Here is a 25,598-nt window from a genome sequence, read left to right as displayed (position 1 = left end):
CACCGGGTTGTTGGGGAAGCTTGGCCACCAGCGACTTAGTTTTCGTCATAAGCTCCGCAAAAGTCTCCTCAGGTTTGAGCACCATGTTGGCCAACTCATCCAACACCTTCTCCTGGTAGTCACCTGGCCTGAAAGCTGCACAGAACTGTTGTCTTAAGGCTGCCCAAGTTGCAAAATGGTTCTCTGCAAATTGGTTGTACCATTTATCTGCTAGGCCATCCAGGGTGGATGGAAATAGTACCAAGTAAGCATCTTCTCTGTTCAGCCCACGTCCCCTACAGAGAGATACAAATCTTCTTGCATGGTCGTCAGCATCTTCTGAAGACAGCCCTTTGAATGTACGTAAGTTGATGTTCACCTTGGCCAAAACACTAGCTAGTGGCTCCATGATTCCTTGCTGAGTCTGTTGCACAATAGCTTGTTGTAGAAGAATAGGAGAGAGCTTTTCTGGAGAAGGTGATCGCGAAGATGGGGAACCTGATGAAGGAATGGGTGATGTGATATGTGGAGGTATAGGTGATGAGGTTGAAGGATTTCTACAAGGTGTCAAAGGTCGTCTTCTGTGATAGTACTTCAGAGGGCTCAGTAGTGGGCTTTGACGCTCAACTGACCTCCTTGTATGTGTCATACAGTGACCTCCAAACCAACCAAGCTTTGGGCAAGAAAACCTTGAACTGGCTGAAGACTGGTCTAGACTCTACTAGACCAGACGAGTGTCTAGACCAGCTGGACCAGGGACGAGGAGGACTAGACCAGGGTCTAGACCAGACAAGTGACTAGACCAGCTAGACCAGGGTCGAGGGGGTCTAGACCAGAGACGAGGGCAAGTTGGACCAGGGCGAGAGGGGACCAGACCAGCAAGCCGAGAGACTTAGACTGCACAGGCGAAGCGAAGAAACCAGCTACTCAACAGAGTGAGACTTCAGTTGAGGTCCCACCGTGATCGCCAAAATGAGAGCACCTATAGCGCGGATAATGCGTCGTGCTCTCTACAGTTTGGGTGCCCCTCAGTGCAATGTGCGTGACAATCTCACTCAAACAAATGAAAACTCTCTCAAACAGAATGAAACACAGAAACAACGGATAACAGCACAGAAACAATGGATAACAACAAAGACACAACAGTGGACCAGAACATGTGGACTCGACTAGCTCAAAGAACCATGAACAGACTCTGGCGTGGCAGCACACTCCGCTCCAGCCCAGGACTCACAGGTACAAATGGGGTGTCGAGGCTCAGATGTGTAGGGATGGTGAAGCAGTGCTCTGTGTAAGACCTCCTCTAGACGACTACGTGCAAGATAAGATAGAACTGCCCCCAAAACACGACTACTCATATGTACAACCATAAGAGCCACCAACGGCCCATAAATGTCCAGCCAGCTAAGTCTATCTCCAAACTGAGTGGTGGTGGTGACCTGGCCACGATGACCACTAGACCACAGTAGGTACCCTACCACGTGTCACTCCCAGCCCAAAGGGTCCGTCCAGTGTGAACCAGACCAACTGTAGCTAACTGTCCAACTGCCTGTCCTGTGAAGTGACTGTAGCCCTGCTACAACTACGCTTCCCCTCGTTGGAAGAGAAGAAGGAATTCTTGAGGAAGAGGTCTACTCTCAAAAAGACAGGTATTTTCCTCGGTGATGACCTGACTCTCTCACAGCTCGCACATATGAGAGAGGTAATGCCAGAGATTACAGCGGCAAGGGAGAAGGGAAAGATAGCCTCTTACAGAGATGGACGGGTGGTGATTTTAGAGCGGCGCACTGCATGACGGTGCGAGACCTATGGGACCACACTGAAGATGGCTACCTGGAATTGTAATGGGTCTATGAGGTTGGATGTGGGTGCATTTGAGGACAGTTTCAAGACAAGGATATTGTATTCTTCTCAGAGACTCATCAGGCCCCTGGACAGGTGATGCCACATGTGATGGGATACAGATGGGAGACAGCTCACAGGACAAATGCGAGATCTGAGCATGGGAGTAGAGGTTCAGGAGGAGTAGCAGTGCTATTCAGAGAGGAACTACAACCATTACTGCATATTGTACGAAGAGATGATCATGCTAGATATATGTGGGTGAGACTGAGAGCTGACACAGGTCAATTACTATATATTGCCATATGTTACTTTCCTCCCAGTACATCAGTGTATGCTGCATCCAGAGGGCAGTCGCCTTTCTCTATTCTAGATGATGACATATGGGAGTTTTCTAGGGATGGTGATATCATTCTGCTAGGGGACTTCAATGCCCGAACGGGCAACTCGCAAACAGTCTTCTACGACACTTCAGATGAGATGCTTAGAGAGGTGGATGTGGGTGAGTTGGGACTTGACAGATGCTCAGATGACAAAGAGCAGACGGAGTGTCCTCATCATCATGGGCATGTTTCTCTACAACGGGCAACGGCCTGTCCAACTTGACTCCACTAGAGAGGCGTCAATGACGAGGTGATGTAGAACCTATTGGAGATGTAGTACTAGTAAAAGTACATAAGCACTCTTTGTGTTGGAAACACGAGGCTCCCCGCTCTCATCCCTCAAGAGATTCTCTTTGTGACGCCTAAGTTGCAATAAAAAGATATCACGACACATTTGATCCTCATAGCACACGATCCGACACAATGGTCTAAAGCCTTCACAAAAAAGGTAATGGTACCTTCCTTAGACATAGGTGACATAAGTTTACTTAAATACTTTTTTTTTCCAAGAAAAAGATCCTTCTATTAGTTAATAAAACTGCCCATTGGGCTACAAACTGCCCCAACAAGAGGGTGGGCTACCTCAGCATGAGGGGAGACTCTTCCAATGAAAAAATGAGAAGTGTACAATGACTTCTAAATCAAGATATGGGAGGAGGAAATAACCACACAGGTGGCCAGTAGTGCCATCTAGGAGCCCCATGGACCATAGTGTAGAAAGGCCCTGGACACCAAAGTCGTAGAAACGCCTCGCGGTGCTCCCACATACGGTCGGAACTGCCCTGTAGCCTCTCGAACTGACCTCGAAGTGTGTGGATCAGCTCCAGCCATATATCTCGTATAGTCTCCACCGGTGGGATGGGATGTGCCTCGAAGATGTAGAAGCAACAGGCTCTCCATATGATCCAGAGTCAGGCTGCAGATAAGCTCCCAGCATAGCTCTTTGTCATTGCTCCACTCCTGGGGCGTAAGCTCTGTGACAGGCTGGAGTGTGGGCCGGCCCTCCTGTATCACAATCATCCTGCTAGCTGAGGATAGCTCAAACCAAAGTGTTGGGCCTATGAGGGTGGACCAAGCAGCAGCACCCCAAGTCTTTGACTAGCTGACGCCAGGGCTGGCATCAGCCGTAGAATCCAAAGCCAAACCTGTTGCGCCATGGGGCAGTCCCATAGACAATGCCTTTGTGACTCAAGTGGGTGGTCACACGTGGCATAGCCCGTGGGATGACCACTGTAGACCAACCAAACTCCCATTACAGTAGCTCGATGGGCGACAAGCCACTGGAACATGGTGACTCTTTTTGGTTGTCTACTGTCCCACAAGCTCTCCCAAAAGTCTATCAAGAACTCAGCTATGAGACCCTCCTCCTGCCACTGACCTGCTGCAACAAGGTGGGCCTCTCTCCGAGCATCTAGAATGCGGCGCTGAGTCGTGCTGTGTACTGGAAAACAAGGGTCCCTGGGTGATGTGCTGAAGCGAAAGGGTCACACCAAAACCACTCCCCAGGGTCCCATTGCAGAGGGCGACTCTCCCAAGCCCAGAGCCTCCAATGTCCAGTCTCAAGATCTATCGGGCGGGATCAAGCACACACATCTTCTCTTTGATGCTCAAAACTCGAATCCACTGAAAGTAACACTCTGCTATCTCTGGTGTCTCAATAGCAACTCTGTAGAGGCGACCCTCTCGCGGAACCTCAAAGAACATGCAAAGGCTTGAGTCGAAGCAAGCCCAAACTACGATGAGGACCTCAAGGCGAGTAAAGGCCCCCATCCAGCTGGGAGCCGTTGTCTCGAGAGGCGTGTGCCACTCTGCTAGTATAGCCTTGACGATGTCGACACATGCATTGTACCCCCCTCCCAAGACCAAAGTAAGCTCAACGCGAAACGGTTCTCCCACCTCCTGCTCAAGCCCACTCTGCGCATCTATGTGAAAATCCAATCAGTGAAGGGGCTCCAAGGGACACCTATCTGTGGAACTCTACCTCTTAACCCTCCAAAAACATACCTAAGTCATCAACAAACTCAACGTCAATTGTAGGCCGTGCAATCCAACCTCTTGTGAGGTCAAAAATGTGCTCATCGCCTCTGCGTAGAAAAGAAACAAGAAGGGGGCAAGAGGGCAGCCCTGCCGTCTTGATCGTGTAAGCATGAAGCGTTCCCCTCGACCTCCTGCTAGCAACACCTGACTATGAGCACATCTGTAGAGAGCACATACCCCTCTGATCCATGCATTTAAAAAACCTATCTTGCGCAAAGTGCCCTCCAAGAAGTCCCAATCAACTCTATCGTAGGCCTTCTCAAAGTCGAGAAGGAGCACCACAAGATCCTCTCCTCGCAGGCGTAAGAGGGGTGTCGCCTCCCAAAAGGTGAAAATGTTGTCGAGGATACTACGCTCCTTGACAAATCCCATTTGAGTCTCTGTATGATGCTCTCAACTGGTGGCTAAATTCTCAAACTCGGAGCCTTTGCAAGGATTTTGTAGGCTGAGTTGAGAACGGTGATGGGACACCACTGCTGAATTCATCATCCCCCCTCCTTGGGGATGAGGTAGATCAAGCCCTTGCTCATGCTATCAGGCATCTCTCCAGTGTGAAAAATGTGTTGGTATGCACTACATAGGTCCTGTCCAAGCACCTCCTAGTACTCCAAGAAAAAGTTGGGAGTCAGCCATCCTCTCCCGGGCAACTACCACGCAGGAGTGCTCTGAGAGCCTCCCAGAGCTCCTCTGGCAGGAGAGGGCTCTCAAGCATCTGTCGCATCTCCTTTGTGACAAGGCAAGGCATCTATGCCCAGCATTGCACACACCTACTCTCTGCATGCATCCCAACTTTGATTGCGGCCCACAACTGAGAGCAGCTCTTGATAAAAGCCAGTAGCTACTGCCCGTATGTCCTCAGGTTGTGTGGCAACCACCCCATCATGTCTCCTCAACTGGCGAACAGTGGCTTGCACATGGCGAGGTCCCACCATCTCAACAAAACCACCCAGGTCACAAAAGTGCTAGATTCACTTCGCCTACTTCGTGGTCGAATGTAGAAAAAAGAGAGGCTGTCTAAGGGCCGTGCAAAGCCAGCATGCTGCCATACAGCCGCGATCCGCAAGGTCATACATAGACGTGCCCAAGCAGCCAACTCAGCCCCATGAACAGTAGCATGGCTGCCCCCAACGCTGTCTAAGGTGTCCTCAAGCATGTTGAAATCCCCCCCCCAGTGCACCACTACTCTGCATGAGGTAGGGACTCGACCAAATGTGACCAAAACTCAGCCCGTGCACTTGCATGGTTGGGCGTTCAGGAAACCCACAAGGCAGCCATGTATCTGCATAGTGACCCACTGGGCCCTCTTTGGCACACTGATGCCTCTGCCCACAATGGCCTGTTGCCAAGAATCCGCACCTCCCTGAATGCCACCTGGCCCAAAAGCAATTGACCAAAAGATCTCCTAGTGACCACGCAAGATCTGTCCACAGCACCTGATGCAGCTTTCACACAAGTGATGCTCCTGGAGTATAAGCATATCAGTCGCTCCACCCACAAGGCATCTTTGGAGCTCTTGTCTGCTGACTCGACCTCTCTGACGTAGGAACTTAGGTCCACCTAACCCCTGCACATTCAATGAGACTATCCTCATGGGGTCAGTGAGACAAGGTCAATGCTCCCATCGCAGCCAAACTTGCAATCTTCGATGCAGCCTTTGATGGGGTATAATCCTCATTCGAGCGCCCTCGAGAAAGTCGTGTCTGGAGTGTTTGTTGGACCCAGGCACAAGCTGGGCATGCAGTTCATAGAGCTACATCCTCTGTCCAAGAGTCCTCATGAACATATACATAGTAGGGTGCACTCTACGTGTGTGCAAAAAAGTGTACCACAATGTGCCTACATCCTGCTGTATCTTGTGGTGTCACAGAGAACTTGGCCAACGGCCATAGAGTCTGTATCAAATCTGTCACCCCCAAGTCTCCCATGTGGTGAGAGAACTTGAGAGCGTGAACCTGAAATCCAGTCCAACATTGTATGCGTAGTCCACTCAGTCTATTCCCTGTTCCATAGCGGGAAAGAGAAACCAACCGTTGTGTCAGGCCTGTGTCCCTCTAGCTGCTAGAAAGAGTACATGGACTCTGAAGCAAGTCGCCTCAAGGTCGAGGGAAGAGTCGTCGAGGTATCATGTGAAGTCGTAGTCAAAAAAGTCCCAACGGCAACAGATGTCAAAACTGGTTAGCCCACGAGGGATTGCCGCAAAAGGCGACGCACCACGGGCGTCCACAAGTAAGGCTGCTCTTCTTGTGGCAAATGCACTGCCAAGAGACCTCCAAGCTGCCAAGGAAGGACTTTTCCCCTAGGCTGGCGACGAGGTAAGGGAGGGAATAGGCGACAGAGCGGGGGGCCTAGCGGTAGGGATGGGAGAGACAAGAAGGGCGGGTGGAGAAGGGGGTGGTGGCAGAAGAGGGGTGGGGACGATAGGCGGAGGGGGAGGAGAGGGGCTGTCGGTGGCGAAGCTGAGGTGGGTGGAAGGGGTATCCGCGGGCTCATCCTAGTGTAGAGGATGGAAACGGTTCCCTGTGGGAACCCACTGTTGCTAGCCTGGTGTAGGCCGACCGCCAAGGGTGCCAAACTTGAGTGGCGGTCCCTAGCGACATCGACCACGAACCTACTGCCAGCCCTTTCTGCCTGGGCACCTGTCTCAGAGGAGGTACCCTTCTATGCTCCTTGTGTCTCTGCCTACTGAGCCAAGCCAGCATTAGTAGGCTAGGTCGGTGACGCGGGTCGATGCCTCCTTCGTGGACAAGCCTTCACAAGATGGTCCATCTGTCTATAAATGAAGCACTGCTTCGGGAGCCCCGAATCCTCCATATTTTGACAGAGCCAACCACCACTACCCAAGGACCTTCGAGAGAGAGTGGGTGTCTCAAACAAGAACACGTACCGAAGGTATACCTGCTGCCCTGGCAGCAATGGAAGCTGTCGTGGGCTGCTTGGATGGAGCTGAAGGTCGATTATTTTTCCCACCTCTGCTAAAAGGCCGGCCTGGAGGAGGTCACGCAGCTCTCCTCTGCTAGGTCGAGTACAGATTATCTTGCAGATATAGAGGTGGCCTGAAGGCACGCCACCTCTGCCTCTAAGCTCGCTTGCTTTGTCGGCAAAAGAGCAAGTCGGATGGTTGGTTCTGTGGAGTCGGGCGAGGGGGCTTCAGTCAAGTCCCTCTGTGGCGGAGTAGAATCCTCCATCTGTGTGTGTGGTTGTGACGGCGAACAAGGACGGGAGGAAAGTGAAGGATGTGGGTCAGAAGGTGGATAAAGGCTCACCAACTCCTCCAATGGACAAGAATGGAGAGCCGGGGTGGGGTTGGGGGGGGTTAGCGAAGCGTGAGCAGCAGCGAGCTCCTTCCCACATACGACTGTTTACTTAAAAACTTGGGTGTTGAGACAGTGCTTTTCTCACCTGGTCTATCTGCCTATGTATGGCGGCAGGCCTAGAGTTTCGGAAACTATGTCAATGTCTACAAAACACCAAGTTTTCATAGCTGAGTATCGTGTGTTATCTATCATGTGGTGTGCTGTGGCTGATTAAGTATTTAGCTTGCATGTTCAGGCATTTAATGTGCTTGTGAATACAATAAGGGGCTTCTCTGCTAGCAACCACTTCATCTTGTACAGATGAGCAATGGTCCTTTACTAGTATGCTTACCTCAAGGGTGGCTTCTAGAATAAATACCATTTCTGGTCAACTCCTGTCATGGGTCATCCTGGTGTACTGGTGTTTTTGAAGATAATCAGATTTCATGGCACACTTACTGAAATTGCATATGTTTATTGTAGGTGTTACACCACTTTAGTTCATCCTGAAGATGTTGGCATGCTCCCTGAAGAATCATTAATGAAAAGGTACATCTCTAACGTTGGGCATATATTTGGCCCTTAAAGATCTTAGCAAAAGCATTTTGTCCAAAAGCCTGTTGCATTTTAATATGTGACAGTCCAACAGGAGCTTATTTTGTTGTCTCATCTGTTCGGCATGGAATCTTGCCTCGAATATGTGGTAAGAAGTTTCTTTTTTGGCATGGCTTTATTCTAAGACTTCTCATAAAGAAATTGATGGCATTTTTGTGGGGAAAACATACTGCCTTTGAATGGACTATAGTACGGGAATACAGTAGTCTTGTTGTTATTAGCTTGTTTGCCTTGTCGCTTTAAGAGATAGTCATAGCATCTTATCATCCTCGGGATATGTATTTTTGGTGAAGCATGTTATTAGATGAAGTTACCAAAGGTGAAGATAAAACAAATAGCAATTTATCAAATAAGTCTGCAATGGCTTTTACTTGGATTATAATGATGCCTGCACTCTTCCTTCCAAGAGGCGGAAGCACAAACAGTACAATGTTCCTTGCAAACAATGCAACCATGTCTTTTAACAAAGTCACAAAAAAGTTGTTGAAATAGTTAAACAAGCTGCAGGTCTTTCCATTGGATTTATTACCCCCCAAAAAAGAGTCTTTACTCCATGTCTGAATAAAGGCCTTGAGCGAGCCTGCATTGGATTGTCTGCAGCCTCGTCTGCAGCCTTCCTATTGGCTGTAGAGCTTGCGAAGAATCTTAGTCCAGCTGTGACCAGTATGCATCTGAAAGAGCGTTTGGGCCATAAAGCCCTGCATGTTGCAAGCTTGTCAAAGTAACCAGGCTGTAATGCTGCTAGTTACCTCTCAATTAGGAACTTAACCTCTATAGAGATGACTCCTAGCAGTACATCTCAGTCTGTATCGGTATCCACCGCACAACAGGGACCAGAGTGACATGGTCACATACTGAGGAAAGCCATCAGCGACCCAGAAAGATGCATACACCATTGCTATGAAACATATCCCCAGTAGCAGGCTCCCAATACATAAATAACAAAAAGAAAAAGGAAAACCTAAAGAAAAAGGCTTGTAACTGCTACCTCAAAGTAAATCTATATTCCAAAATAGGCAAGATACAACTGAAATCCACTCTCTCACTAGGGTCTTTCTCTCTTGGAAAATGTAACCTCAAAAGAGATGACTCCTAGCAATACATCATCAGTGTGTATTGATACACAAGAGCATGACAGGGACCAAAGTGCCATGGTCACATACTGAGGAAAGCGATTAGCAACCCACAAAGATGCATACACCATTACTATGAAACACAGCCCCAGTATCTGGTTCCCATTACATCAAAAATAAACCAAAAAAGGAAAACCTAAAGCTAAAGGCTTATAACTGCTTCCTTGAGTAAAACTATCCATGGGTCTTTCTTTCTTGGGGAGATGCATCTCTGCATGGCTAAGATGCCATGGTATCTAGCTTTGAGCCGGCTTTGATCTGGGTGTTTGGGTCTCCTCCATGGTGGACGTGGGCGTCTCACCCAACGGAGCACCACTGCTGTATCAAGAATTCACATTTCTCAAAAGCTGAAGAGTTTCTCTGCCGATGTCACATTTTTGGTTTATGCCAACAGCATTCATATGAATGAGCAGAGGGAGAGTGTGGGGAGCATAGCAGAGAGCATCTCATATAGTGTATTTCTGACAAATATCAGAGCATTTTGGCTGCAATAAATGATCACCACTATTTAGCTTCTTGCTTATTGAGCGAGGGGCAGTGTAATTGATGATTTTTGAAGGTTGATGCAATGCTCTATCCACTCGCTCTATCCTCAGAGTGATTGCTGCCCCAATATTGTTAAGATGGGGAATTTACATGCCATAATAGTCATACATTCAAATTGACCCTCCCCACTAGAAAGCTAATGGGAGTACTTGATTGCAGCAAGAATCAGCTGAATCCTCTAGATGTTACGTCATAAGAACCTTGAATATGAGTCAGTGAGACCTTGGATAGAAAATATGGATATTTACATGTAGGCTGACCATTCCTCATTTAATACCAGTACTTAGTCGCAGTTTAGAATTCTTCCTTCCGTCGAGTCAGCTTCGTGTAATGAGTAAAGTGTTTCTTTCTTTTTGTCAAGTAGCATATTGCATATATGCATTCAGGCATACAAAAGCACAAGAATATAGTGAATGGAGATATTACAACCATTAGATATGAATTATAGAGATGGAGATATGAGCAGACATTCTAGAACACCTGTTCCTCAACTCTCAATGGATTGCATGTGTAGAAAAATCTCCTTTCTTCAGGCCTGATCTAATTTATGCAGAGATTTAAAATCACTGCTCACTCAAAAACTTATTTCTTGCCAAAATCTAGCACTAATTACACCGAGTTGAAGCGCAAAAGGCAGGGATGAGGAAGAGTGTAGCTTTTACAGCATAAAAGTCAGGTTATGATTCTGACAGCTAAACCAATCAATGTTAATGTTTTAGCATAAATTATGAAGGTCAATTTTGGAATAGGTATGTGTGTGGTTATCTTCCTGAAGGTTCTTGCAATGAGCTTTTGTCGTGCCTTTTTTTTCTGTATGTAGGTGCTTTGATTTCAGCTAGAAAATTAGCAAAAGAGCAAATGGCTGCTCCAAACCTCAGCAGTACAGAAAGGGCAGTTTTTGATGCTCGTCAAAAAGCTTTGAAGGTACGTATGCTGGCAACATGATGTGATCTATGTTCATTCATGACTTCCAAGTAATAGCACAAGAGTCAAGATTCTGCTAGCCATGGTTGTCACAGCATTTGTATTTAATGATTGGTGTTCAAGCATAGTTATGAATGGACGACTAGCTTTAATAAAATCTTTAAGTTGATTTACAGCTATGTTCTAATGCCTTGTACGGTTTTACCGGAGCTGGTGCCTCACCTCAACAAGCGCTACCCATAGCAGACTCATGTCTCAGGTAAATAAGCATATTAAGCAGCAAAGAGCATAATTAGAATTTTTTTTGTGCGTCTTATAGTAAGAGAGGCTTCTTCCATTATTATATCGTACTAGTTTTCAAGCCCACATGCAAGTGCACAAAAACACTTTCTTTCCTAACAATGGAGACATCAGCAGCAGACAGGAAAGAACTCCCTTATTTTGGGTTTTGAAATTTAGGGCAGGCTTGTGACAGGGATCTGTTATTGGGAAGAGAACAGCAGAAGGTTGCTTCTCTTTTTGTACAAACCTTCAGCAGGGCTGAAAAGGGAAAATCATACACAGTTCATGTCAAACTAGCAAAGTGTAGGGGGCGAGGAGCGAGGGCAGTATAGGGGGCGAGGGTGAGTCAGGGTCGAGAGCAGTATAGGAGGCGAGGGGTCAGATATGATAGGGGGCGAGGGGCGAGGGCAGTATTGTAAGGGGGTGAGGACTAGGTAGAGCAGGGCTGAAGGAGAAACTGAAGGAAGACCTGCAAGCTCAGGTGTAACAGGTGCAAAGCATGGAGTCAGAGCTGGAAAAGTTGCAGATTATTTTGAGAAGAGAGAGAGAGGGTCATGAATTAGTGGATCCTAGGCAACAGCAACACTGGTTGCAGAGCAAGAAGAGAGCAAAGAAAAGGGCACGGAAGCTGTCTAAGGAGTTGGTGTTGTATAGGGAACATGTAAGAAACATGCAGGATGCTGTTGTAGCTTGGAGAGAACAGCAGGAGCTACCAACAGAGATCTTTGAAACGCAGGTGCTTTATCTTGTAAGCAAGGAGTATAGATGTTGGTGAAAAGTGACAGTTAATCCAAACAATTAAAAAGAACACACTGAATCATAGGAGGGCTCACCACCCAAGTTCCATAAATGAGAGAGAGGGATAAAATGGATGCAGACAGTAAGAATAGGGAATTTTTTGAGGATAACATTGATTACAACTCAGATGAGAAAGACTTGAGAAGAGGGAAAAGGTAAAGCTGGAGAGAGCTGAGGAGGGGACAATCATATGGTTGTTGGTGGGAGGGATAACCTCACCAGATTTTTAAAGAGTCAGGGCGAGTGATAGCACTTGATTCTGGATCCATTTACCAACATCAAGGGAGCACCTTCCAAAGTGCATAATTGGACAACCCCCTGTGGCAAAATCTCTTGTACTATGAATGGCCCTTGCCAGGCTGGGACCAGCTTCTTAGCTTTTTCCAGATATTTAGCTTGATAGAGTAGCACCAGTGTCCCTTGCGTTATTTTCGGCTTTTTGAGATGGCGATCATGCCACACTTTGCGACGAAGTTGCTCGGCTTGCAGAGCATGTGAAGCTAACATCCTGCTTTCTTCTAACTTCGAGAGACGAGAGAGGTTTGCGGAAGCAATACGTGTTGTGACGCGAACGCTTCCCACTCTTGCTGAGCCTGAGTTCAACTCGTATGGTGCAAGTGCTTCTAAACCGAAAGCTAGCTGGAATGGGGTGTGGTTAGTGGTTGCTTTGAAGGAGGTGCGATAATCCCAAACTGTGCCGAGGATAGCTTGAGCCCAAGAAGTTGGATGCAGGTGACAAGCTTTTCTGAGAAGTGTGATAAGCACTTTGTTAGTGCTCTCGGCTTGCCCATTTTCTCTGGGATAGTAAGAGCAAGATTTGCGATGAAAAATCTTGTAATTCGTGAGGAGTGTGTAGATAGGTCGTTGATGAAATGACTATCTTGATCACTTGTGATTTCCAGAGGGCACCCAAACGTGCAAAAAATATTTTCATACAAAAATTTTGCGACAGTGGCTGCTGTACAGTCAATGGTAGCCACTACCTGGGTCCACTTGGTTGCATAATCTGTCGCTACCAGGGGATACTTACGATTGCCGGGTTAAGCAAGTGGAGCAATTGGACCAACAAAGTCCAAGCCCCATCGCTCAAAGGGCAACCACGCCATAGATACCTGTAGAGGGCGATTGGATTGCTTGCTAGGCTTGGGCGCACATCGTTGACAGACATCACAAATCTTGACATGAGCAATAGCATCTCTGAATAGATAGGGCCACCATAAGCCTGTCTGTAAGATTTTTTGCACCATGATGTGACCAGGATAATGGCCACCTGTAGGACCACTGTGTGCATCTTCGAGAATGTGGTCCACTTCGTGAGGAGAGAGCACTTGCGCAGCACACCGTCTAGCCCAAATTTGTAGAGTTGTCCGCCAATCAAAGAGAAGGGTCTAGACTTCAGCAAGAGTCTTCTTTTTTACAAGGGAGAAGCATTCTCAGGATATAGGCCAGTAGAGAGCAAATGTAACACATCTCCATACCATTCCGGGGTCATGTCGACCTTAAAGAGATGAATATCCAGAAAGTCATCATCAACCCCAGTATCTGGCTCACCTGTGTGTATGCGAGAGAGGTGGTTGGCCATGACGTGCCGCTTGCCTGGACGGAGAACTACGTCGAAATCAAATTCTTGAAATATCAATAGCCACCTCCAGACTCTTCCTGCAACTTGGGGTTTATTCAGAAGATAGCGCAGCGCATAATGATCCGTGATGATAGTGAAGTGAACCCCTAACAAGTAATGACGAAACTTTTGTAAAGAATACCAAACCTTCCCTTACGGTGGCTGTAGTTGCGCTCAGCCTTTGTGAGCAGGCGACTGGCATAGTGGACTGGGCGATCTAGGTTGAACTCCTTGCTAGGCTGAGTCAAGACCGTGCCGACCGCAAAGTGACTAGCATCATATAGACATGAAAAGGAGTGGACCAATCAGGAGCAACTAAAATAGGTGCCTCATTTAGGCGCTTTTTGAGATAGGCAAAAGCTTGGGATTCAGCTATGGACCACTGAAAGGGTACAACAGCACTAGTCAGGTGAGTCAAGGGTTGGGCAACCTGTGCATGGATGCAAATGAACCTCCGATGATAGCCTGTATGGCCTACAAAGCTTTGAACACCTTTGGGATTAATTGGAGGGGCCAATCTTAAAATGGCCACTATTTTCTCAAAGTCAGGTGCTAAACCTTCACCAGACACGACATGACCTAAAAGCGTACCTTGAGTCACCAAAAAGTGGCACTTGTTTGGATCGAGCTTAAGGCGCACCTTGTGACACTTCGAGAAGACTGCAGAGAGTTGAGCTAGGTGCTCCTCCAAGTTTTCCACCGGGGTGGAACATTGGGCGCCAGAGAAGGTGGAAAAATCATCCATGAAGATTCTGAGATTGTCGTTGAGCAGGAGACAAAATATGATGTAGACAGTACGATTGAATGAAGGAGGAGCGTTTTTCAGCCCAAAGGACATCCTTTTGTAGATAAAAATTCCCCATGGAGTGACAAAAGCTGTCTTTACTTGGTCGTCAGGATGTATTTCTAATTGATAGTAGCCACTGAACCCTTCCATGAAAGTGTACAGTACATGCCCAGCGACATCTTTGAGGACTCTCTCAGTGAAAGGGGTCGGAAATCCATCCGGGATTGTCACCTTATTCAGAGCCCGGTAGTCGACGCAAACTCGAATTTTGTTGGACTGCTTCTTGGGAGCGATAACCATAGGGGACAACCATTCTGAGTGCTCTATTGGCACAATAATACGTGCTTCTTGCATTTTTTCTAACTCGACTTTGACTGCTTCTACATACTTGGGGTTGAACTTGTAAGCCCGTCCTTTGACCGGCTTAGTCCCCCTCAACCAGAGGGATTGTGTGGACTCCTAACTCTGCTGGGATCCCTTCCAAATCGTGGTAAGACCACGCAAACACACTTCAAAGAGTGCACGAAAAAGATTACCTGGTCGAGTAGCACGGGTGATCCCGTAACCAAGCGGCTAACAGGATGGGCTGATGGTTGTCACGGTCACCTAGGTTGACTTCTCTGACGGGATCAGGCGGTGTAGTTGGCGAGGATGCATCAAAAAGAGAAGACCTTGCCGCCTCTGTGAGCTTCCGAACATCATGAGTTGGCGTCTAATCGATATTGAAATCGGCATACTCTTCTTGTAACCATCCCGGTGGAAGCTCGTCAAAGGGAAGTTCATCTGGTACATAGGATAGCTTGGACTGGGCAGGGTATCAGACATAGGTGAGGCTGAGGGTGTGGCGTGGGTGAACTCTTGTAAAGGAGATTTCTTACCCCTTCTATGGTCTTTGATAGGCTCACCAAGTCCAAAGGCTTCTACTGAGGGGCCAGCTGAGCTATCAACCTCTGGGAGCAATGGAGTCGGTGCACTGGGCTCAGCCACTGTAGCAACACTGGAAGATGGTGTATCCTCTGGCAAGGCTTGAATGGAGACCACATAGCAAGACACAGAGTGGGTAGCCTCCAACCACTCCAGCAGGTCTTCTTCAAGTCCATCCGGTGGAGTAGGCTGGTTCAGTTGGGGAGTTGACTCCATTGATAGAGAACTATGATTCACCACCGGATCCATTCCCCCGTCAAGGCGAATAGGTTTCATTGGATAGCCTGGGCTACATATCCACATTGAATCAGTTCCCCAATCATGTAATGCCTTTGTGTGTCGAAGCCATGGTCTTCCAATGAGTAATGGAAATCCACCGTCTATCTGAGGGAGGCGAACTACAACAAAACCTAGGTTGAATGTGAAGTCTTGTACCTGCAGAGGGACCTTGTCTACTATTCCCACAGGGTAGACATTTCTCTGGTCTGCCAAAGTCACTGTAAAGGGAGCAGGCCAGGTAGGCTGGAGACCCAATGCCAACATAGTGAATTCGGGCATCAAGTTGATACCCGACCCACCATCCACTATGACACCGGAGAAGGCGCGCCCTAGAATAGACGCGGTGAGATGAGGACTCCTGTAATCAGTGAGCGGAGCAGCGGGTAATGAAATCATGTAGAATAAGGGCTGCACGGGTAGGTGCCCACCACTAGACCCTGCACCAAGATACAGAGATTGAATGATGAAAAGGGTGTCACTTCAAAAATTTGCATCAAGTCGAAGCATGTCGTACAATGACACTTGCTGAAGGGTGTTTTTCAAGATAGTCTTTGTTGTAGGCTTCTCTCTTTTGATCAATGCTTCCTCTGGTATCTTGAGCTTCTGCAAGTCCTCTACTGCTTCCATGAAGGCACCATCAATATCTGAGAGAAGAGAGGTAGGATAGCTCTTGGCACTAACTGCTGGTTTGTCAGCTACTAGGGAGGTTGATTCATTTGTGTGACTGGAGATGAAAAAGTTGGACCGTCAGGGAGGCTGAGAACAAGAGCAGCTCTCTGTGCCCGTATGAGCACACCAGCAGGCTCTTCCACCTATTTCAACCCATTTTGAGAGGCAACTACAAGAGAGGAATGCGGGGCCTGTGGAATGGTGCTTACTGTGACTAGGTTGATCTCTGGGAATGTAAACTCCTGCTGGTTCTGGCTTGTGCTTGCAGATGTGGGTGTGCGTTGTTTTGGGCAGTCCTTACTATAGTGATCCTTAGCTTCAAGGCAGTGTCGGCAAGGAGGGGACCCTTCTAGAAACAGACATTTGCTTTGATAATGTCTACGCTCCCCGCACTTGTAGCACAAAATTGGCCCATTGGAGGGCAAGGTGGTCTCGGCCCTTGCTGCATGGGGACGGATGTTGATGTGTAGAAGCTTGGGGAATTGAAGGAGCATTAGCATGATAAAATCTGGGAGATGCAAAGTTGTTGTGCATACCTTGCATAGGAGGTGTTGTCAGCAGAGGTGGCATAGGGTTTTGATGGCCATAGGTTGAAACCATGTTGGATGCAGGTGTCAACCCTTGTTGAAGGTTGGGGGCGAGGCTCTGTTGTAGTTGCCGCATTCCCTTCAGATAATAGCACTCTTTGTCATCATGGCGAGGTTTCTCGCAAAAATGGCATAAAGCTCGAAGTGGGCAGTCCTGAGGAGGATGCCCTAGAGAGCGACAAGAGGTACACCACACCATCGGCGGCTTAGTGTCTTGCTGTGCCCGGAGCTCTTCTAGCTCCCGCTTGATTTGTTCTAAAGCCTCTTGCTATGGAGATTTTTCCGGTCTAAGAGAGGACTTCTCCTCTTGAAGTGCTCTTTGTAACTTCAATGCTTCTAACTCCTTGTGTAAAGAAAGCAAGGGGTCAGAGGGATTTTCCGTGAGTGTTGAGGCAGTCTCCACCTGAAGGGGGTCCTTGAATAGCCTCCTTGCTCCTTCTATCCTTGTAGCGGCCGCTATAAACTCCTCTAGAGATGCTTCAGGTCGAAGAGTTTCGCGTAGTTTCTGTTGAGACGTCTTTAGAAGAGCTTTCTCTACCCAATTCTTGACCATAAATTCCCCTAGTTATTGAGGAAGCTTGGCAACCAGAGACTTGGTTTTAGTCATGAGTTCTACAAAAGTCTCCTCTGGCTGGAGCACCATGTTGGCCAACTCATCCAAAACCTTTTCTTGGAAGTCACCTGGCTTGAATGCTGCACAGAACTGTTTTCTTACAGCTGCCCAAGTTGGAATGCTGCACAGAACTGTTTTCTTAAAGCTGCCCAAGTTGGAAAGTGATTCTCTGCAAACTGACTGTACCACTTGTCTGCTAAACAATTCAAGGTTGATGGAAACAGTACCAAATAAGCATCTTCTCTATTAAGACCAAAACACTGGTCAACTCCTCCATGGCCTCTTGCTCAGGAGCTTGTTGCTCAACAGCTTGCTGTAACAAAATGGGAGAGGGCCTTACTGGGGAAGGTGACCTGGAAGATGTAGAACAGGATGGAGGAATGGATAATGCCGTATGTGGAGGTATGGGTGATGAGGTTGTGGACTTTTACTAGGTACAAGGGTTGACGCCTTCTGTGGTAGTACTTCAGAGGACTCAGTAGTGAGCTTTGACGCTCTAATGACCGCCTTGTATGTGTCATGCAGTAACCACAAGCTTTGGGCAAGAAGACCTTTAATTGGCTGACCACCGGTCTAGACTCTTCTAGACCAAGGCGAGTGACTATACCACCTGGCTGGACCAGGGACGAGGAAGGACTAGACCAGGACGAGAGCTGGTTGGACCAAGGCGAGAGAGGACCAAACAAGCAGGGCGAGAGACTAGGTCAGCTAGACTAAGCTATCTAGGGTGAAACTGGGCCAAACCAGCAGGCTGCACTGTGCAAGGCGAAGTAGGCAAGGCTAGGTAGAAACCAGCTAGCTCCTCGATTTGTACCTCAACAGAGAGTGAGACTTCAGTTGAGGTCCCACCAGGCGTGCCAAAAATGAGAGCACCTGTAGCGTGGATAGTGTGTCGTGCTCTCTACAGTGGGTCCTCCTCAGTGCAATGTGCGTGACATCTCACTCAAACAGAATGAAAACACAGAAAACAATAGATAACAGCAAATCAACGCAGAGACACAGCGGACTAGAACATATGGACTCGACTATCTCAAAGAAACCAGTACAGACTCTGGCGTGGCAGCACACTCAGCTCCAGCCCAGAACTCACGGGTACAATGGGGGTGTCGAGGCTCAAATGTGCAAGGATGGTGCAGACGTGCTGTGTATATACTCTCCACTCTAGACGACGACACTGGACCGGATATTGTAGCGCGGATAGTGTATCGTGCTCTCTACAATGGGTGCTCCTCAGTGCAATGTGCGTGACATCTCACCCAAAACAGAATGAAAACAAAGGAACAATAGATAACAATTGATCAACACAGAGACATAGCAGCAGACCAGAATATATGGACTCGACTATCTCAACGAACCGATACAGACTCTGGTGTGGCAGCACACTCAGCTCCAGCCCAGAACTCACAGGTACAATGGGGGTGTCGAGGGTCAGATGTAATGGGATGGTGCAGACGTGCTGTGTATAGACTCACTACCCTAGACGACAACGCTGGACCATATATAAAGAAGATGATAATCCTGATGACCCAACAGCTACTACTCATATGTACAACCATAAAGAGCCACCAACGGCTCATAAATGTCAGCCATCTAAGTCTATCTCCAAACTGAGTGGTGGTGGTGACCTGGCCACGATGTCCACTAGACCACCGTCCGTATCCTTGCCACGTGTCATTGCCCAGCCCAGAGAGTCCGTTCAGTGTGAGCCAGACCAGACCAACTGTACTAACTCTGTGTCCTGTGAAAGTGACATTGTAGCTTGCTGCACAAAGGAAATGTTTACAAATATTTTAGATGACATCAGGTACTCCTTTATCTGTCTATAAAAAAAGACGCACACTCGTGTCAGTCTTGAAGCTGCTATGCCTCTCATAGAGTAAGAGGGTCCTGTGAAAAGATTTCATAGATATGTGCAGGACTGTACATACTCCACTTCCTAACCACAAGTAAACATTGGTGCTGATTCCCTCACCCAGTGTACTGTGGTGCTAAATATAATCACCTTGGTCTTGCCAAGGTGCACAGACAAATCTCTTTTCTATCTATAGCTCCTTAATGCCTCCAACTGTCTGTGTAGCCCCTCTAGCAAGTCAGCAATGAGAACAATCTCGTCTGCATAAAGCAAAGGGGTATCCAAGTGCTTGATAGGTGTACACCTCTAGCACCCTTTCTATCAATCTAATCTGATACCTCATTAATATACCAACGGAAAAGTGTAGGAGAGAGCAAACATACCTGATTCACTCCAAAGGTGAAGGGAACTAACTTTGAGAGCCCCTCTGGCACATGTACTCTACCTGTCACTGTCTTATTAAGTGCTAAGACACCCCATGTAATCTCACTCAGAACACTCAAATCATACTTTCTATGCTTAAATCTCGGTCTAGGTATTATATCAAAAGCTTTGTGGAAATCGACAAAGAAGCATTAGTTATGGTATCCATGTGCTCGAGCATGCTCCCATTCAGAAAATATGTGAGAAATGTTGATTGATTCGTAGACGTATACGAATCATGGTAATTTGTTGCAACTCAAAGCATAAACAGAGACAAGGATGATAAAAACTTGTGTTTGAAAAACTTTGGACATCAAACTCAGAGATGGAATCCAAAGATGTCTCCTTGTATATTTTACAAACCGTAAGGGTGTTGGTATGCTCGACTTAACTCAAGACTGTTGTCTTCTATTTGAAGCTTGTGACTCAGTATTTGCTGCAGAGTCGTAGCTCACAGTGTACGTATACGATGAAGTGTAGAGATCTTCTCCACAGTATCCCACACTTGCCACATGCCACATTTTATCTGGACGGCCTCAGCTTCAGGATCTCCCTCAGCTTGTTTTTCTTCTACAACCAATGAAGGAGAGAAATTTTAGAGGGTTTGTTTTACTGGTTTTCTTGGTCATACGTTTTCTGAGGAAGGTCAAATCGCTTTTAAGCACATTCAACAGAGTATCTGCAAGCTGCAAACTGGAGACAGCAGGTGGTTGAATAAGGGGGCCATCTTCAGAACCAGGTACAAACAATGATGATGGTTGAAATTACGGTAAAACAAAAATTAGATGCTGGTACACCAGCTAAAAAGTGGCATGGATTGGTTTACCTAATAAAGCTCCCAAAATTTTGCAGTGGTTGCAGCTTGCAGGCGTTTTGTGCAGATGTCCTACTTCTTTTATTTCTACTCCCCAACACTTTGAAAGTCTTTTGTAGATTTTGAGTGATTGTTGAATGACTGGCAGCGTTCCAAAGCGATGAAAGCTCCACTTATGTAGAGCTTTGTCCGTGTCTAATAGGGACCTTCAAGACCCTAGGACATGTTAGCAGAAAGCCAAGTTTATTAACGTCTGTTTAACAGCTTTTGACGCCAGGATCTTTTGTTTGCCACTCTAGGTTTGTAATAGAATGATTGTCTGCCAGAACATTACTATGTATTCTTGTTCCTTGAACGTTTTGATTCCCTTTTTTTGCATGGGTAGGATACTCTCAACAAATCCGTAACGAACTTTGTGCAGTATGGGAGCAGCATCTTGTAAGCATGCTGTGGAGCTTGTCAAGAGCACCTTTAAGAATGCCAAAGTGCTTTATGCACAAACAGACAGCGTTTTTATTCAATTCTGTGGGGCAACCGTTGATGAAGCCATTAAATTAGGCAAAGAGGCTGCTGATGTCACCACCAAAGCTTTCCCTCCTCCTATGTCTCTGAAATTTGAGAAGGTGATAGCTAATTTTCAACAGTACCTAAATTTTTTGTCATCATCTTGGGTCATTTTTGTTCTTGCATATCAAAACATTCGATTTGGTTTGGCAGGTCCTTTGTCCATTTCTTCTTCTACAGGTACATAGTTTCTTTGATATTTGAGTCTACATAGTTACTATCGGCTTTACCCTGCAGATTACATCAGAGGTTTTCTTTATAGGTGAACAGATATGCCGGTAAAGATGTAACATATCCGATTGATGTAGACAAGGGAGGAAGAATGTTTGTGAGGGGCCTAGAGTCAGAAAGAAGGGATGTACCACCTTTCGTACGTGGAGTGAGTAAAATTGCATTGCAGGAGATCCTGCTCAATGAAAACGTCGGTGCAGCATTAGATGCTTGCAAGCATGAAATAAAGCGGCTACTTTCTGGAAAGTGTAGTATGATGGAGCTTATTATGACAGGGGTAAAATTTCAGGCTTCTTTAAGCACGTAACTTCAATTTTTGTTAGCAGTACAGAGTTTTTCTCTTAGGGGAGTTGCAGAATCATCCCTAGATTTTAATGATTTTGGTTATCAGGGTTTATGGCGAGTTGACGATCATGACATTTCAAGACTTGCCTCGGCAATCAAAAGCCCCAAAAAAGAGTCTGGGGGGGCAGCTACCGCCGAAGAAGGAAGAGGTCCGCATGTTGCTTTAGCAGTAAGGCTGAAGCGAAATGACCCAGAGAGACAATTTCATATTGGGGAACGAATACCGTATGTCTTGGTGAACAACTCTAGCAGACTTCAAGTAAGTCTGGTAGCTAACTGATTTGGGTTTTGTCCAGAATCATCATGTAACATTGTCCACCATTACAAAGAGTGAGAATTCAATTGTCTATCTGCTGATACTTTGTTGAATGGCTATTCATATGAATACTAACGAGTTTTTGTTGCAGGATGACATGGCAGAAGATCCAGTGAATGCAATAATAGGAAACATGCAGCTTAATTATCAAGTGTATCTTGAAAACAAATTGCGAAAACCACTAGAATCTGTAAGTCTTAGATAGCAGTCATAATAGTTTTTGTTTTGTAAAAATTTCCAGAATTAAGGTCTGTTTGCAGCACGGCATCTGATTTTAGCTCTTCGTATGATTGGTCTTGTCAAAACAAGCTAATGTGGCTAGTGTTTGCCTCTTAAAATTTGCATGTTAAATTTTTGCATGCTTGTTATTCTAAATTGTAGAATTACCAAAATACCCCTGAAATTTGGGGAAATTCCCAAAGCACCCCTCAAATTTCAAGTATTCCCAGAATACCCCTCATATTTTGCCAAAATGCCCTTAAAAGTTTTCTAAAACTGTCAAAATACCCCTTGTTATTCTCACAAGCATGCCTCTATTTGTGAGCTCATTGGTGAGAATTTTTATGTACACAAGACTTAAAGATAGATCTCTATTGTCAAAAAGAATAAATTATGCAAAATCTGGAGCAATCCATCTAAAAATTGACACAATGGTAATTTGGGAATTTTGTCAAATTTCAGGGTATTTTGGTAAATTTCCCTTCTAAATTTTAGCAAATGTATCCACGTGCGCCATAAATGGTGATGTCTGGTTGCAGATCTTAGAGTACGTTGCCCATTCAAGTCAGATTCATGATGTCTTTAATGGAAGCCATACGGTAGCCTCTCCTTTTGTTTCAACCAGCATTGGACACAGTGCTCAGGCTTCCATGAAGAGCTTCTTTAAATCAAAAACACCATGCTTGAGTTGCAGGTAAGATTCAGAAGCCCTGCACCATATAGTGTGTCATCACATATTAATCACTAAAAGCTGCAATCACGTTGTAGGATGCCCCATCTTGGACATCTCAAATAGGTATGGTTTAAGAAAAATGCTCATTTAGATGAAACGAGGAGAAGTCAACCAAACGCAAGCTATAGTTATTCACAAAGGCATTGTTGCGACCAGCTACATGCAAGGAAGCAATAGGGACCATTTGTAGCCCAATGGCTATTTATAAAGGGTCTTTAGAATCATTTGGCTATTTGACAAAAATCATTTAGCAAAAAATTAGCCCAAAATTTCCAATTTTTTGTGGTTTTGGGAGATAAATGCGCCAAAAGTACAATTGAAAGTGTCAATTTTTGTTGTTTATGGGTAAGATTTATCATCTACATTTGCAAATTCTTGAGGTAAATTCCTGAGTGGGTCTTATTTTTTACCCTGGATACATACATCATACATAGTACTGAACAGTGCCAGAAATGGGTCAAGAAACAACCATCGATACATCTTTCCAATTGAGTTTCGCTTATTGCACAGGAATACGTAAGGCAGCATTTAGCTGTTGCTGTTTTAACATGCATAAACTGGATCAGGGCTTTTGCGTGTTCAAACTGAATGAATTGTTCACAAAGGCTTATATAAGAGCAATCAGCTACATCAGGCGTAGTATTGATCGATACCAAAAGTGGGTAAAGAAACAACTATCAATACACCTATCAATTGAATTTTTGTTATTGAGCAAAAAGACGTTAAGGCCACACTAATAGTTAGGCATGAATGCACTAAAACATAGGTGTGCACACACATAAATTAGTGCATGCACTTTTGGAATTTTGGAAATCAATTACTTAATTAGCAATGTCAATACATCGATGCACAAACATCTTCTACATGCATAAACTGAATCATTACCATTGAGGGCTTTTGCATGTTCAAGCTGAATGAATTCTTCCTATCAGTAGATTTCCAAAAGAGATTTAATTTCTAAGGCTATAAATTGAACAGGAAACCTCTGGATGGTGTTGACAAGCCAAACATTCTGTGCAAGGCATGCAAGCAGTCGGGAGCATCACAGAGTACTGTCATTTCCCTTACTGCTGAGAACAGAGAGTATGAAAGAAAGCTGGTTTTGGGACAGGCTGCATGCATACGTTGCCATTCTGGCGGTTTTTATAAAGCTGTTCTTTGTACAAATACAGATTGTCCTGTCTTCTACTGTAGAAGTGAGATTCCTGATATATACAGGAAACTGGCTTCCTCTATTGAAAAACTTGAACTAGAATGTAGTGTTAATCAAGATTTGTAATCTTGTATCATGTAAGGTGTTTGTTGGCACTGCCTTTCGGTAGAAAGGGAGGGTGTATGCTGAGGGAGTTTAAGCCCGTGTACAACAGAATAGCCTTCAAATTTTTAAAGGTACATAATTTTTTTTCTCCTCTTTAGTCTAGTCTTTCTCTCTCCTACCAACCGGAGTGAAAGGCAATGCCAATGTCTATCTCAAGACGACTTGTTCTCATGGATATTTGTGGTATGCTTTTAAATTTATGTCTACCTTCTTTTACTAAAACGGCTTCTTCATTTGAAAAAGTTTACTAGACGAAGTATTGATAAAGGTTTGTAACCATGTGAAGAGATTGCGAAGGAGAGCTTGAGCTCTTGCAAGCACTCAAGCACACAACTAAGACAGCAGGCAATGGGAGGCTAAAAGCTGCATCTTCTTCACTATTCAAAATGATAAGACGGTCTACAAAACATAAGTAATAGAACATAACAAGATAATTATGTACAATGTTCAAAGAACATGGTTTTTTGTCATATGTTTTTCTTGGATGGATCTTAACAAATGCCATGACATGGTGTGAATCGAACAACAAATTGAAAGAACTTTCATGCACATTCCTTTTTTATTTGTTACATGTAAGAAACCATTGAGTGAAGAGTCCCTCATGTTTTACCTCCGCCCTAAAGTTTAATCAAATCCAATTGCCGGAATTGCGTACAGCCAAGGTTTAGTTTGCTGAAATTTTAAACGTATCGTCTCCGGCCTAAGATAGAATTTGCTAAAGCAAAATGCTGCAAATCTGTAGGATATGATTTTGTACTCCACGCAATTGACCAAAGCAAAAGCATTCAAACTAAAGCAACCATGTGAGATAGCTATCCAACATAGATCTGAAACTACATTTGCGAGAGGTAGTTGCCTGGTGAGAAAGCCCTAAAAATTTCTAGGAAGCACAAGGTTGAGGGGAAAAACCAAATGGTGAGCAAAGGTGAAAAAGCTGTACAAACATGGAGGAATAGGAAAGCTAAATAGGTTTATGATTCTAGGACAAGCCTGCCAAAAGAAGGGCTTCACCAAAGCTCACTCTTCAAATGAATGGATCCACAAATGTAATTTCTTATGTTGCAACAATGTACAACCATGAGAACTTGACTCCATGCAAGTAATTCCCTTCCTCTTAAATGTTGCCCTTCTTCCAATGTTGCATAACAGAATTCTCCATAATAATGATTGCTTTGCAATGTCATACTTTTAACTAGCATTGATCTTGTTTCATTATTTAAGACATAAATCGCCCCCATATCTCAACCCTTTGTAGTGAGTTTACTTTCAACCTTAAAACTTTCAAGGATGTCAAAACATTGTGTAAATAGGGATGCACACACTTTCACAAATGCAAACCAAAAACCTGCAAGGCAAAAGTTTGCAACTTATTTTTGTTAGGGTCGGTCCCATATGCACTACTAGAAGTTGTGGCATTAAGAAAAAACGTGTAAATGGTAGTCACACAAAAGCTTGTAGCGCGGATAATGTG

At 45.5% G+C, this 25,598-nt stretch overlaps 1 protein-coding gene across 7 annotated transcripts in view; it reads left to right on the top strand.

Moving 5' to 3' along the window:
• LOC147465258 (DNA polymerase delta catalytic subunit-like) overlaps window positions 1-24,215 on the top strand; it is a 181,785-nt gene extending 157,570 nt beyond the window's left edge. For 6 of the 7 annotated variants that reach the window (XM_086519166.1, XM_086519160.1, XM_086519167.1 and 3 more), the window contains 11 exons: window positions 8,018-8,083; window positions 8,176-8,237; window positions 10,649-10,752; window positions 10,929-11,011; window positions 20,823-21,024; window positions 21,119-21,145; window positions 21,228-21,473; window positions 21,588-21,800; window positions 21,949-22,047; window positions 22,616-22,770; window positions 23,788-24,215. In XM_086519166.1, coding sequence (XP_086375292.1) covers window positions 8,018-8,083; window positions 8,176-8,237; window positions 10,649-10,752; window positions 10,929-11,011; window positions 20,823-21,024; window positions 21,119-21,145; window positions 21,228-21,473; window positions 21,588-21,800; window positions 21,949-22,047; window positions 22,616-22,770; window positions 23,788-24,088 — 1,558 coding nt within the window. In that variant the 3' untranslated portion in view covers window positions 24,089-24,215. Of the gene's footprint in view, window positions 1-8,017; window positions 8,084-8,175; window positions 8,238-10,648; window positions 10,753-10,928; window positions 11,012-20,822; window positions 21,025-21,118; window positions 21,146-21,227; window positions 21,474-21,587; window positions 21,872-21,948; window positions 22,048-22,615; window positions 22,771-23,787 lie in introns of those variants that run through there. The other variant, XR_015189026.1, reaches the window with a different exon arrangement.
• Window positions 24,216-25,598: the final 1,383 nt, after the last annotated feature.

Source organism: Adiantum capillus-veneris, chromosome 1 (genome assembly GCF_014529385.1).
Source record: "Adiantum capillus-veneris isolate H3 chromosome 1, ASM1452938v2, whole genome shotgun sequence".
Classification (NCBI taxonomy): domain Eukaryota; kingdom Viridiplantae; phylum Streptophyta; class Polypodiopsida; order Polypodiales; family Pteridaceae; genus Adiantum; species Adiantum capillus-veneris.
The sequence above is the reverse complement of the archived record's forward strand: the minus strand, read 5'-3'. Positions and strand labels throughout refer to the sequence as shown.